The sequence below is a fragment of the Priapulus caudatus genome, unplaced genomic scaffold (genome assembly GCF_000485595.1).
Source record: "Priapulus caudatus unplaced genomic scaffold, Priapulus_caudatus-5.0.1 Scaffold627, whole genome shotgun sequence".
In the NCBI taxonomy this organism is placed as follows: domain Eukaryota; kingdom Metazoa; phylum Priapulida; class Priapulimorpha; order Priapulimorphida; family Priapulidae; genus Priapulus; species Priapulus caudatus.
This window is the reverse complement of record NW_014577688.1, coordinates 72,321-85,897: the sequence shown is the minus strand read 5'-3', so window position 1 is coordinate 85,897 and position 13,577 is coordinate 72,321. Positions and strand designations below refer to the sequence as shown.

The 13,577-nt window shown below is 50.4% G+C and overlaps 1 protein-coding gene across 1 annotated transcript in view; it reads left to right on the top strand.

Annotated features, from left to right (window-relative positions):
- The first annotated feature begins 7,533 nt into the window (after nt 1-7,533).
- LOC106812257 (probable phenylalanine-4-hydroxylase 1) overlaps nt 7,534-13,577 on the top strand; it is a 12,855-nt gene continuing 6,811 nt past the window's right edge. Inside the window, exons 1-3 of the mRNA XM_014816087.1 lie at nt 7,534-7,630; nt 12,176-12,198; nt 12,931-13,025. Coding sequence (XP_014671573.1) covers nt 7,563-7,630; nt 12,176-12,198; nt 12,931-13,025 — 186 coding nt within the window. The 5' untranslated portion in view covers nt 7,534-7,562. The remainder of the gene's footprint in view (nt 7,631-12,175; nt 12,199-12,930; nt 13,026-13,577) is intronic.

The window sequence follows — 13,577 nt, the reverse complement described above, 5'->3', positions numbered from 1 at the left end:
ATATACAGCTTCATTTTGATACTGCAATAATAAGAGCCACACTTTGCCCACTAGCTCCGCTCATAGCGCGACTATCATGGAACGAGAGTCCTTTTCCTTTGATCTCTGTTTTGTTGATTCCCACAGTGGATGCAAAACATCTGCCTACCAGACTGTTCGTTGCCCGAGCTTGCTCGTAGCGATATTTGATCGCTGTCTGAAATAGCTATGATCAGCCATCTTTCTCACACCCTCTGGTTCCTCAGCAACTTCTGCCCCAGTATGTACAGTTCAAGATGGCCCCCCGAGCGCGGAAATCTCCGTTTGAGCTACTGTGCGTTCAGTGAGTCGCCGGCCGGTCAGTTTATAAGCGCATGTCGCTATGGTAGTGCCCGCCCTCTTAGCGGCGGCATATTGGCTGGCGACGCATTCGTTATCTTATAATCGCATTGTGTTTACGTCCACGAATCGCCTGCGTCGCTGGGCCGCCACGCAGATTTTCAGAACGGCGGTTGTATGTTTGTGTACGAACGTTTTGTTACTTAGAATGCACGCGGCAAATTATGGGAGGTATAATCGAGGTATTATAAGCCATCGACAAGTAGATGCATAGTCATGGTGATGCACTAAAAACATTAATGCCTGTTGTTGGGGGCACTATGCTCTCCATAGTGTTGCTTTGGGGAACGAATAGTGCCCTCGCTACCGCTTCGAGCACTATACCTTCCCTCGAACACTATGAGAAGCATAGGGCCCCCAACACAGCACGGCATTTAATATATAGTCCATTATATATATCTTCTACGCATTCCATGATCTCCAATATTATGATAAGATCTACAATATTATGATAAGATCTGCGACTACTTAGGGTCGTTAGGAGCTATCGGTGGGTCCTGGCTAAGATATTCGTCCGAGTATAAGTAGACTTATATAATCAATCGACCTATAACGTTGCATATATAATATGTAGTGTTATGTCATAAATTCTACGGTAATGCCATGGATTCAGGATAGCATACCGTAGCATCTACTAGTAACATCTAATACAGTTGCTACGGGGGAAAGCGTCAGCTGCAGGCGTACTGGTGAACATCCTCAATACTGTTCGCGCCCTGCTAGGGCCCCGCGGGAAAGGCCGTCACGCTGCAATCTACCTACGTAACATCTAATACTGTTGCTACGGCGGGAACAGCCGGGCAGTGGCACCTCCACTCAGTAACATCTAATACAGGTTGCGACAGGGGCGAAAGGGTCGTGCATCATCTAGTACACTCAATAATGTGTACTACGCGCGGACAACGCGTCTTGAGCACCCTGCCAGTCCTACCTCAGCTAACACATCTAATACTTGTTCGCCTACGGGGCCGCGGAGAAGCAGCCGGCCCCAGTCAGTAGGCAATCTACTAGTAACATCTAATACTGTTGCTACGGGGGAAAGCGTCAGTCGCTCTTACCTAGTAGACACATCTAATACTGCTCTCGCACCTACGGGGCGGAGAAAGCAGTCAGTGGCATCATGGCGACGACGATGAGCGCTCCTCGGCCACGTCATTGGCCGGTCACCATTTCTCGTGTGCGGCACACATGTTTGCGAGCTGCCAGGCGCACCCGCCGACGACCCGGCGAGAGCCGCAATGTCACGATCATCGCTCTTCTGCTTCTCGTGACGTACATTACCACGGACCCTCGCTCTCTACATCGCTAGCACTTCCCATCCGCTTAGCTAGCTGACAGAAGTGTAATACGAGGCTGACATAGCCTGTCGCCCTTCCATGCCATGTTAGCTACGCTGACAGCGGCCCCCCCCTGTACATACCAGTGTGACATATGCCGGTCGCCTCATCATCTCACCGTGCTTAGCCTAGCTGGCGACGGAACCGTGTATATACCTGTCATGCCAGTCCAACGACACGACCACACTTAGCTTCTGCTGCTGGCCCCTATATGCCGTAAACAAGGAGACTCCTGCGCCACGCACACACGCCCGCGTGCAACACCGCCACCGCATCACACTCACGCACACATTCCCACGCACGCACTTCACGCACACACTCACGCACACACCTGACGCACACACTGACGCACAAACGTCACCGCACAGCACGCAAAGCGCACCAAAATGGAATGACTTTCGAATCTTCGATCAAACAGAAGAGTCCGGAAATGCTCGTGTGCGCTTTTCATGTCAGTCGGGTCATAGCACGAAGCGCGTGACGTCGCTTCGTTTTGCTCGCCTGATTGGCAAACAGTGAAAATATAGACAGTTGTAGTTGTAAGCAGTAAACAGGGTCTTTAATAGATCGGGATAATAATAAACTCCAAACTCTCACCACGCAACCCAACACACCGTGCAGGCTAGTCGCATGGCCCACGCCTCATAAACGCCACTGCACGACGGCGCGCCCGTACTAGACTCGCTAAAACCTACTATACTATACCTCAACTAACCTATTACAAGACAATATACCCTATCCTCATATACCATACCCTAGTATATATACCCTATAGACGAACCTATACCTAACTACTCAGCTATACGTGTAACATAAAAGTATCGTAAGACTATACCTTTCTAATTCCAGCAAAGGCTAAGTAACGATGGACTTATAGCGTAGGAAATCGCACGCAGATGTATGCGTGGGCTGACGTATCGTAACATGCTCAACCCCCGTTCACTCTCGAGCACATCCCCATAGCCCTTCGAAGCACTTGGACATCTACCACTAAGTATTCTACGTAAACCCTGTCGCTCATCAAAAGTACTATCACTGGCGCGGCCAGTACATAATCTTCCATCTTGCTATCTCTCCTGGATGACTCCCCATCACCTAGTCAGTATCCAAGAGCTAATCAGCTACCTATTTCATCCAAATCTGAGCCAGCAACGATCATTAAAGCTAACCTTCTATTCACTGGTCCTTGACTAGTCATGCCCCCTATAATAGTTTCCGTAACTACTATTGCCGAATATAGTGCTACGCAGCATGGCTACACGTCCTCTTCCCTTCCACGCCGGTCCCCCCACACCGAACCACTCATACGCGATGCCAACGGTCTCGCTCTCGCACGGGTCCATCCACCTCCGCCGTCAAAGCAATAACGCTTCCGTCTAGGACATGCATGAATGCCATGATTCTCGCCCCGCATGAGCACGATGTGAGACGAAACGGACCGCGACTCCGCGAGCCCGAGAATTATTTGCTGAAGGAAGAGACTCTGCGACGCGGACATATACTGCCGGCGCGCAGCACACGACATTAGCTCGTCTCGACACCGAGGCTATGCCTCGCGATAAATCCATCCATCGACGCACGGTAACAACACCCCCCCGGTGGGCCTGCATCGCGCAGCGACTGCGCGGCGGATTAGGGCGTTTTATCGGCTCCACTTATGGCTTCAGTTTTGCTACGGTCCACTACCCCACAGTGTGACATCCTCCACACGTAGATGGCGTGTTACCGTCCAGTACACCCACACGCGCACGCACACGCGCACGCCACACACACACATCGCGCGGCACCGGCCACGACACACGCCACGCCACCCAGTACACCGCAGCCCGCCGGCTTACGCTACACCGCCGCACGCACAGCACACACACCGGCCCCCCGCCCCCCCCCCCCACCCCCCCCCCCCGCGCGCGCACGCACACGCACCACCAACGCACCGCACATACACACCGCGCGCGGGCTACCGCACACCGCCCTCGCACGCACACACACACCGCGCCGCTCGCGCACGCAAGCACCACCACGCAACGTACCGCGGCGCCACACCACCCACCACCCACACACACCACGCGCGCATACACACACGGCCACATGCAATTACAAACTCTGCGCATTCGCGTCACGCCGGGGCGTGTATTTAGCCACGGGGTGTCGGCTCCTCGCCGGCCATGCCCTTACACAAACAACCAATCCTCAATCATTAGAACCAATGTACGTGCACGGTGCGCAAGGCCCTGGGCGCAGGTTGGTTCAGCCTGCAATAACACCCCTACTCCACTCTCTCTTGCTCACGGAGCCCCGAAACCAGGCCACCTGCGACCTGTGAAACCACCCCTCCATAATAGAACGTCTCTCTACATCGGGACAGTAACATAGGGATTGACACCGATATTACATCCGGGAATTAACGCGTTAAGTGCTGACGTCATACCTCGCGCGAACGCCATCATTGCATGGCTCTCAATTCAATGTCGTGTGCGCATGTATATATAAATTTCAGTTTTTACAATTCAACTCGCACGGACCACCGTATAGGCATTGGCATTAATAAATACCAATCTGCCCTATCAACAGGATACGCGAAAAGGAAACTCGTTACACCAGTAACAATACACGCCAGATTCATACCACATCTCGCCTGTTCCGCCCCAGGTACGACTCGATGAATTATTACAGCTATATACATATCATGTGTGTGTGTGTGTGGCGCGCCCCCCCTGTGCCTGTGCTGTGTGGTGTGTGTGTGTGTGTGTGTGTGTGTGTGTGTGTGTGTGCGCCGTGGGGTGTGTGTGGGGTGTGCCTGTTGTGTGGTGTGTGTGTGTGTGTGGTGTGGTGCACGACCACCGCCCCCCACCAACGCCACCCCCAACCCCACCGCGACCACCCCCCCCCCGAACCCCTTCGCGCCCCCCACCCCCCCCAGCCCACGCAGCCTGTGGGTGTGTGTGATGGTGTATCGTATGGACCACGCTCTGCTGATAGATAACAGGTCGCTAGCTACGGGCTCTCCGTTTAGACAAGAGACCCAGTAAAACTAAAAGACTCGCCGCTCTATAGAGCAGAGCATCGTTACGTACCGTCACTGAAACAAATTACCCATTAATAGGTCTAGGTGAATTAGAAAAGGTCTTTTATGACGAGAATTGTTGCTAGTAAAATAAAACAAACTCTCCCAAACAGCCACCCGGCCCCCGTCCGAGCAACATTCTGTGTTTCGGCGTATCAAGCATTCTATTCACCTAGATTCAAACCATTACCCATGTGATACCCTCTTCCCCCTCTTCGCCTCTCACCCTCTTCTACTTTCACGTTTGTTGCATCGTTTGAAGCACTCACGTTTACGCCGTAGAACTATCGAAGGTGAGAAATATTTCTGGTCTCTTAAACTTTCCTATAATGAGGTGCATCTACGTCAGAATCATGACACCCCATATCCCAGGCATATACTTAACTGATAAAACGATCTCGTCAATAGAGACGTCACGTTTAATATAACTCCGCGCATGGACTGAGAACCGCTCTTATAACAACCAAACGTTGTCTTCTATGATGCTCCCGCCCTACACACGACGCACCAACGCTAAGGCAATCAGCCGCCGCCGCACATAACATTCCCTCACCTACCTCGCGCGGGTCACACAAGACAGCGCACCTCGCTCTCGCCTCCCTCCGCCACTCGTTCCGCTCGCAGCTTTGCAGCACCGCGCGCGCGCATAACACTATAAACGGTACATACTACAGGCTAAACACTCTCAACGGACCTAATGGAGCCAGCACTGGGCTCCTGCCGTACCCGCCCGAGTTATGCTACACATCCCGTCAGTGTTTCATCAACCCTGCCGTCACGCACCATATATATATCTATATGTGTGTGTGCAGCGCCGGTCAGCGTGTGTCAGAGCGCGTGTGGCGCGACGGTTCTGGTCAGTAGCAACGAACAGTAACAGGTGCAAGCAGCAACATAGGGTAATCAGTAGTGAGTATCGCAGTCCTCTGTAGTAACAGTTCCACAGGGGTAAACAGTAATCACAGGCGTATCGATGCAAACACAGATGTAACAGTATCACAGTGTAACAGCTATCACAGATGCTACAGTGTAATCAGTACAGCCGGTACACAGTACAACGATACAATAATACAGATGTGTTAACGCGTTGTGAGCGAAGTTTAACAGTGGTATCACAGTGACCGCCCATAATAGCAAGGGAGTGATATCTTAATTTACATTCGCACCTGTGACACGCTACGGGGTGGATCGTGTGTGTAGTTGCGGAGTGCGTGGCGTGGAGGCACATACCATCACGTCTTGTGACGTTGTATACGTGTTGTGTTGTTGACATAATCTATCCTGATGGACCGCTTGTGCGACGTGAAGAGGACGGCGGCTGGAGCTGTTTTGACTGCGATAGCTGCGGCGGCTGTGCGCATGAGTCACCGACTATAACAGCTAACCGTAACGTACGATCTTAGACTCACCGATATATCAATTGACGTTCATCAATAATAACTCAGAACACTCCGATGTGAGTATCAACGGAAGGGCCCCCTGTGCGTGCGTGCAGGCAGTCCGTGCGGGCTTGTGTTTTTGTACGTTCGTATCACGCATCCGTGGCGTCCACGCGCGTGCGTGCGTGCCGTGCGGCGTGTGGGTGTGCCGCCGTGTGTATAGATATATATGCGCGTGTTACGCGTGCGTGTATGATTGCTTAGTGTGCAGTGCGTAGGGGCTGGCGTGCGTAGCGTGCGCTTGTTAGTGTGCAAAAGCCGTGTTCGAACGTAGAGTGGAGATGTTAGTATAGTAACATTCATACGCACTACGCTAGACCACCGCCTTAAAACATAGTAGGTAAGAATGCGTCACCGCGTCTATAAGCGACCACAAATACCGCTACTCAGTAATCGTATGATCAATACGCAGATCAGCGCAATACTCGCATACTCAGTAAATGCGTATATCAATACGCACTATCATCAATACTCGATACTCAGTAAGCGTATATCCATAATCATTATGATCATACTCCGCATATCTCAGTAAGTTCACACGTTTCTATATACTCGTATCATTGCTGCTATACCATAGTATATATCGTTCGATCCGCAGGATGGACGCGGCGAGCGGTTCACATGAAGGAGAAGGAGGATAGATTCGCGAAGGCAGATAAGGAGAGCGAGCAACGCTGATTTCCTGCTCAAGGAAGGAATCGGATCGCTCTTGCGAAGGCACTCAAATATGCGAGGTTTGTGGTGTCGTTTTCGTGTTTCAGTCATCCCATGCTTCATTTCGGTTCATGTATATCAGAACAAAAAAAACCAGCAATTTTTGCTCGTATAGAATATCTTAGCTGGCTTGCGTTATATTTTACTGTATAAGTTAGCTATTTGCTCAATCTGTATTAAGATCCTATATGACGTGCTATGTCGAGTTCTACGGCTTGAATTCTTAGTTATTGGTGTGTGTAGTCGTCGTCGTCGTCGTCGTCGGTCGGGGCGTCGTTTCGTGTCGTCGTTTCGCGTCCGTTCGTCGTCTGTCGTCGTCGTTGTTGTGTGTTGTTGTTGTTGTTGTGTTTGTTGCTGTCTGTTTCGATGATGATGTGGTGGCATGTTGTTACCATGTTATGCGTATGATGTCATCCGTCGTCGTGGCGTCGTCGATCGTCGTTGGTTGGTTGTATGTTGTTGTTGTGTTGTTGTTGACACCAAACACGGCGGTGAATGGTATGGTGTCACAGGAAATCCACAAAAATGGTCAACTTGACTGCCACATCGAATCTCGACCGTCTAACGTCGGTACAAACGGTTTTACGAGAGTCCTGGTGGAAGCCATGAGAACAACACGGAGATCGGACCATGTATCCGCACACTGGAGCAGGAAAGCTCGACACGTGCGGTGCAACACGCGACCACAAAGACAACCTTAGGTAAAGGCCGTGCGGAGGAAGGGGGAGGCAGGAGGGACAGGAAGGAAAGAGGGGGGACGGAGGGACGCAGGACGACGAGGGAAGGAAGAGGGAGAAGGGGGAAGGAAGGGGAGGGAGGGAGATGTAAGAATGGAACGGAGACGGACGGAGGAGGGAGGAGGGAGGGGAGACAGGAAGGGAGGGAAGGAAGAGGGAGGGAGGGAGACGTAAGAATGGACGGACGGACGGAGGGAGGAGGAGGAGAAAGAGAAGGGAAGAAGAGGGAGGGAGGGAGACGTAGAGAAATTGGACGGACGACGGAGGGAGGCGATCGAGCGGACGTAGTGCATGGACGGACGACGATGGAGGGAGGGATAGAGGAACGGATGGATAGATGGACGAACGAACGCACTGATGAATGCTTTGCTGTATATATAGATATCTCTGAAAAATAATTAATGTTTGTAGACGCGTATACTGTACTACTTCAGAGGAGTAATAAGACAAATTATCTTTGTTCTATTAAACTCCTGATGTATATTATATGTTAAAGACACAATTTTTAAAATAATAATATGTGAGAATTCGCTTTGACAATAATCTTTGCTGATCCGCTGTAATCAACGCCGGAACATATACGCGGGGCGTGCGTGACTGGCGCTACAGCTGCTGGGGTTGGAGGAAAGTCTCTGAATCTGAACTTGTTGTGCGACTGTCGCGTGAACTCTGCGTGTGTGTCGTCGCGTGCGTGCGTGGTGTGTGCGGTGCGTGGTGTGTGCGTGCGTGTGTGTTGTGTGTGTGGGTGCGTGCCGTGCGTGCGTGTGCGTGGTAAGCGCCGCGCGTGTGCGTGTGGGGCCTGCGTGTGTGTGTGTGTCGATGTGCTGTGTGCTGTGTGTGGATGTGCGTGCCTGTGTGTGGTGCGCCTGGTGTGTGTGTGTGTGTGTGTGTGTGTGTGCGGGCCTGTGTGTGTGGGTTGTGTGTGTGTGTGGGTGTGTATGTGTGCGGTGTGTGTGTGTGATGTGGATGGTGTGTGCTGTTGGTGGTGTGTGGTGTGTGTGTGTGTGTGTGCATGGTGTGTTAATTGCTGCGACCCAGCCTGTTAGCTATAGCGGTGCTACACGTTATCACTCGCTACGGCGAAAGCCCGTTACTACCATTGACCACTTACATTCTGGGTCTCTGCTCTTAGCATAGAGTCAGCTACTCACATCTGTAAGGTATGGTACACACACACACACACACACACACAGGACACACACACACACAACACACACACACACACACAGACGCCGCATGCTCGCACGAACGCACTGCGGCGCACAGACACGCACATCCACGCGCGCACAGAACACACACAGGCGCAAGCCTCTAGCTGTTACGTGCTTATCATAAGCAGAGATATTACAGGAGATGATATTAGCCATGGAGATGATATTATCATTATCAGAGAGATGATATTTACCAGGAGATATACTTAGCGGTGCTTGAAAGGTCAATCAGCAACTAAGCTAATTACCTTTCTCACGATAAAGGAGGCGTGGGTAGATAGATGGAGTAAAAGGTAAAATAATGGTGATGATCGTATATATATATATATATCTATATATATATTTATTATATATAAATAATATTTATATATATCTATGCTAGATATATATATCTATATCTATATAGTAGATATAGATAGATAGCTACGATAGATAGATAGATAGATACCTGAGATGTAGATAGATAGCGTGGATAGATACTATTAGATAGATAGACTAGATAGATAGATAGATAGATATGAGATAGATCGACGGAGAGTAGATAGATTAGATAGATAGATGATAGATAGATAGATAGATCGATAATAGATAGATAGATCGCGCCAGAGATAGGTGTGGGTAAGCTAGGAGGAGGGCCGGTGTGTGTGTCGGGGGGGGGATATTCTGCTGTTTTAAGTTCTGTTCTTGCTGGCACTTTGCCTGCGCTGCGTAAAACTGCCTAATATGCTACCAGGCTTCGCGCCGCGCGTCTCTCGCTCGTTCTATCTCTATCTCTATCGGTCTCCCTCTCTCTCTCTCTCTCGCGCTCTCTCTCGCTCCTCTCTCTCTCTCTCTCTCTCTCTCTCGCTCTCTCGCTCTCTCTCTCTTCTCTTCTCTCTTCTCCCTCTCTCTCTCTCTCTCTGCTGTCTCTCTCTCTCTCTCTCTCTCTCCCTCTCTCTCGGCTCTCTCTCTCCCTCTTCTCGCTCTCTCCGCTGTTGCTCTCTCTCTCTCTCTCTCCTCTCTCGCTCTTCTCTCTCTCTCTCTCGCATTCGCTCTCTCTCTCTCTCTCCCTCTCTCTCTCTCTCTCTCTCTCCTCTCTACGCTTCTCGCCTCTATCTCTCTCTCTCTCTCTCTCCCTCTCTCTCTCTCTCTACTCTCGCTAACGTTGCCATGTTGGGGCACGGCCGCAGGTGGGAACGTTGCCACCGGCGTGTCTCTCACGGGCGGGCCTGGCACGCCGGCGGGGCGGGGTGCGGGGGCGTGCGGGGCGGCGCGTGTGTGTGTGTTTGGGGGGGGGTCGATGCGTTGCTACCCAGTTTCACGTTGTTTACGATCGCCTGCAGTTGATAAACTGTGATGTTACATGCACGCAGTCACCATGACGCTACTACTACTGCAGGCTACTCGCTGCTGCGTGCTGCTGCTGCTGCCTGCCTACTACTGGATGTTCGATTGTTGTCTGCCTGCTACTGCTGATGTTGTTGCTGCTGCTGCTGCTACTACTACTGCTACTACTGATCGCTGCAGTGAATAACTGTGATGTTTTACATGACGCAGTCCCATTGCACAGCTACTACTGCTGCTGCTACTTGCTGCTGCTACTGCTACTGCTACCTAGATGCTGACTGTGACTGGCTAGCTACTGCTTACTGCTGCTGCTGCCTGCGGCTACTGCTGTTACATTGTTAGGGCTGCGCTGCTAACTACTGCTGCTGCTGCTGCCCAGCTACTACTACAGGAGTTAAGACATAGATAGAATTCGTAGAATAAAGAAATAATTCGTAGAATTCTAGAAATAAGAATTCTAGAATAAAGAGACTTCTAGATAACGAGATTATTTCCCTCGAAATGATTCCCCCTCGCTCGCGCTCAGAGATAGAGAAGTGTGGAGAAGTAGAGGAGATGTAGAGCTAGAGGTTATCTTGTACTCCTGCTACTACACTACTCACTCACTCGCTGCTGCTGCTGCTGTCTGCTGCTGGTCGGTGGTCGAGCCGCGTGGTGGTGGTGGTGGTGGTGATGGTGGGTGTGGTGGTGGTGGTGGTGGTGGTGGTGGTGGTGGTGGTAGGGTAGTTGCTGCTGCTGGCTGCCTACTACTAACTTACGACTACTACTACTGACTATACTACTACTACCTACTACTATACTACTACTACTAATTACACTATACTACTCTGGCTAGTGGTGGGTGGTGGCCGCTGACTAGCTAAACACCTCTTATCCGCCCCTCTCCCTATCTCTTTCTCTCTCTCCTTCCTCGATTTTGCTCCCGCGTCTCTATCTCTCTCTCTTTCGCGCACTACTCTCTCTCTCTCTATCTATCTATCTAGTCTATCTATCTAATTCTACTCTATCTATCTATCTCATCTATCGTATCTAGTACTCACTTTATCTTATCTATCTATCTCTCTTCTATCTATCTAGTTAATCTTTCTATCTATCTATCTTATCTATCTATTCTATCTATCTATCTAATCTATACTATCTAATCGGATCGATCTTATCCCTCAGTCTATCTATCTATCTATCTATCTATAGACTATCGATCTATCTATCTATTAAAAATCTTCTATCTATACTATCTATCTATCTATCGATTATCTATCTATCTATCTATCTATCTATCTATCTATCTATCTATCTATTTATTTATCTATCTATATCTATCTATCTCCTATCATACACAATCTCCATTTCCGCCATATCTCCTCTTGCGTGCGTTAATTAGTCTGTATGTGCGCGTCCGTGTGTTCTCGCGTGCGTGTATACGTGCGTGCGTGCGTGCGTGCGTGTGCGTGCGTGCGTACGTGCGTGTGCGTGCGTGTCAGTGCGAGTGAGTATGAGTGATGGGATAGAGGCGGAGATAAACAACATGGCGTATACGTTTTATTGCCTTGTCTGTATACGCGCCCTTGGCCGCATTCATGCGAAATAGCCGAAGTACACAGGTCTGCTATGCGTCGTTAACACACGACAAGGTCGCAGCAATGTCATTCGCTATGTTCAATTCACACCACGTCTGTCCACACCCCACCGGCGACGTCTAACCCAAGCCTACCCCCTCTATACCACCTTCCGGCACTAGTCCACGCACGAAATTTTAAATTCTTATATTTATTTATCATCATCATTATCATTATTATTATCATCGTAATCTCATCATTATTAATCTGGATGTTAAAACCATGTATAACTAATTCCACGTAACACCATTAACCAGCGAAGCGAATAATCCTATATAACGATTAATCATCAATGTATTATCATGTATTCAGTAAAAGCTAATTTCGTATCCATACTTTTCCTTGGCATATCCAGCAAAATTTGGCCTGGATTCCCGTGAGTTAAAAATTAAAAATCGGAAAATCTTCCGCCGTTTATTTCGATGATTAGAACTTTTTCGTCATATATCAACACCACATTTCCCGAGCATGCGCACACGTACGCACTGTTCCGTTCGACCAAGTATCCATCCATAGCTCTACGAGTGTAGCCTCTCCGTAGCTGTAGCGAGAACGAAGGGGCTACAGGGGTAGAGCTAGCATTCAACTAGCTAATAAACACTTGTCGCGTATTCCGCTGACACGAGTTCCACGTGAAACATAACTTACTAAACGAATAAGACAATGTCATAACAATTGTTAAAACAATTGTTGAAATCAATTGGAAAAATCGATTGCTGGACAAATTGTTGCTTGCATAGGTAAGCTGTAGACACACTACGCGATTTTTCATGCGGCCGAGCCGGCCGGCTGAGTCGGGCGACTCTGTGGACACACTATGCGACTGAACCGGCCGACCGCGTCTGCGACCGCGACACTGGAACCGGCCGGCTCGATCGCATGAAAAATCGCTTAGTGTGTCGACCCCTTTAAGATCCCGAGAGATGAGATTTTCTCGACGTTTTGGAACTCCTGTCAACCGGGGTTACTCGGAAGATTCTGTTGGATGGATACTTGGTCTGGCGTAATCACTCTGTGATTGTTTCATTCGGGGACCCCTGTAATGAAGTCGAACCAGCGAACCCGTGAATGCAGCGATCCCGCGCTGGATATGGCCATTCTATTTCAGACACGGTTCCCTGGTTTCCCAGGAAGATATCAGATCTAGATAGATTCGCTAACCACATACTCAGCTATGGATCTGAGCTGGAGTCCGACCATCCCGTAAGTATGCCTATAGCCTCACACGCACGCACACAGACACACACGCACGCACTCATGCACGCACGCACACAGGCACGCACTCACGCACGCATTCACACACACACGCACGCACACACACACACACACACGCACGCACTCATGCACACACGCACGCACGCAAGCACAGACACACACACACACACGCACGCACGCACGCACGCACGCACACACGCTCACGCACGCAAGCACCCTCCCCCCACACACACACGCACGCACGCACGCACGCTCACGCACGCAAGCACACACACACACACACACACACACACACTCCACACACACACACACACGCGCGCGTCGCCGCGCGCACGCCATCACTCGACGCCAGGTACGGCACGCACGCCCATCACACGCACACACACTCATCACGAGGCACACATCACGCGCGCCACACCACCGCCGCGCGCACAGCGCGCACAATGCACGCACGCAGCGACGCAGGCACAACAACCGGCACGCACGCAGCACAACCACGCACGCACACACACACACAGCCCACATGCACGCACACACACA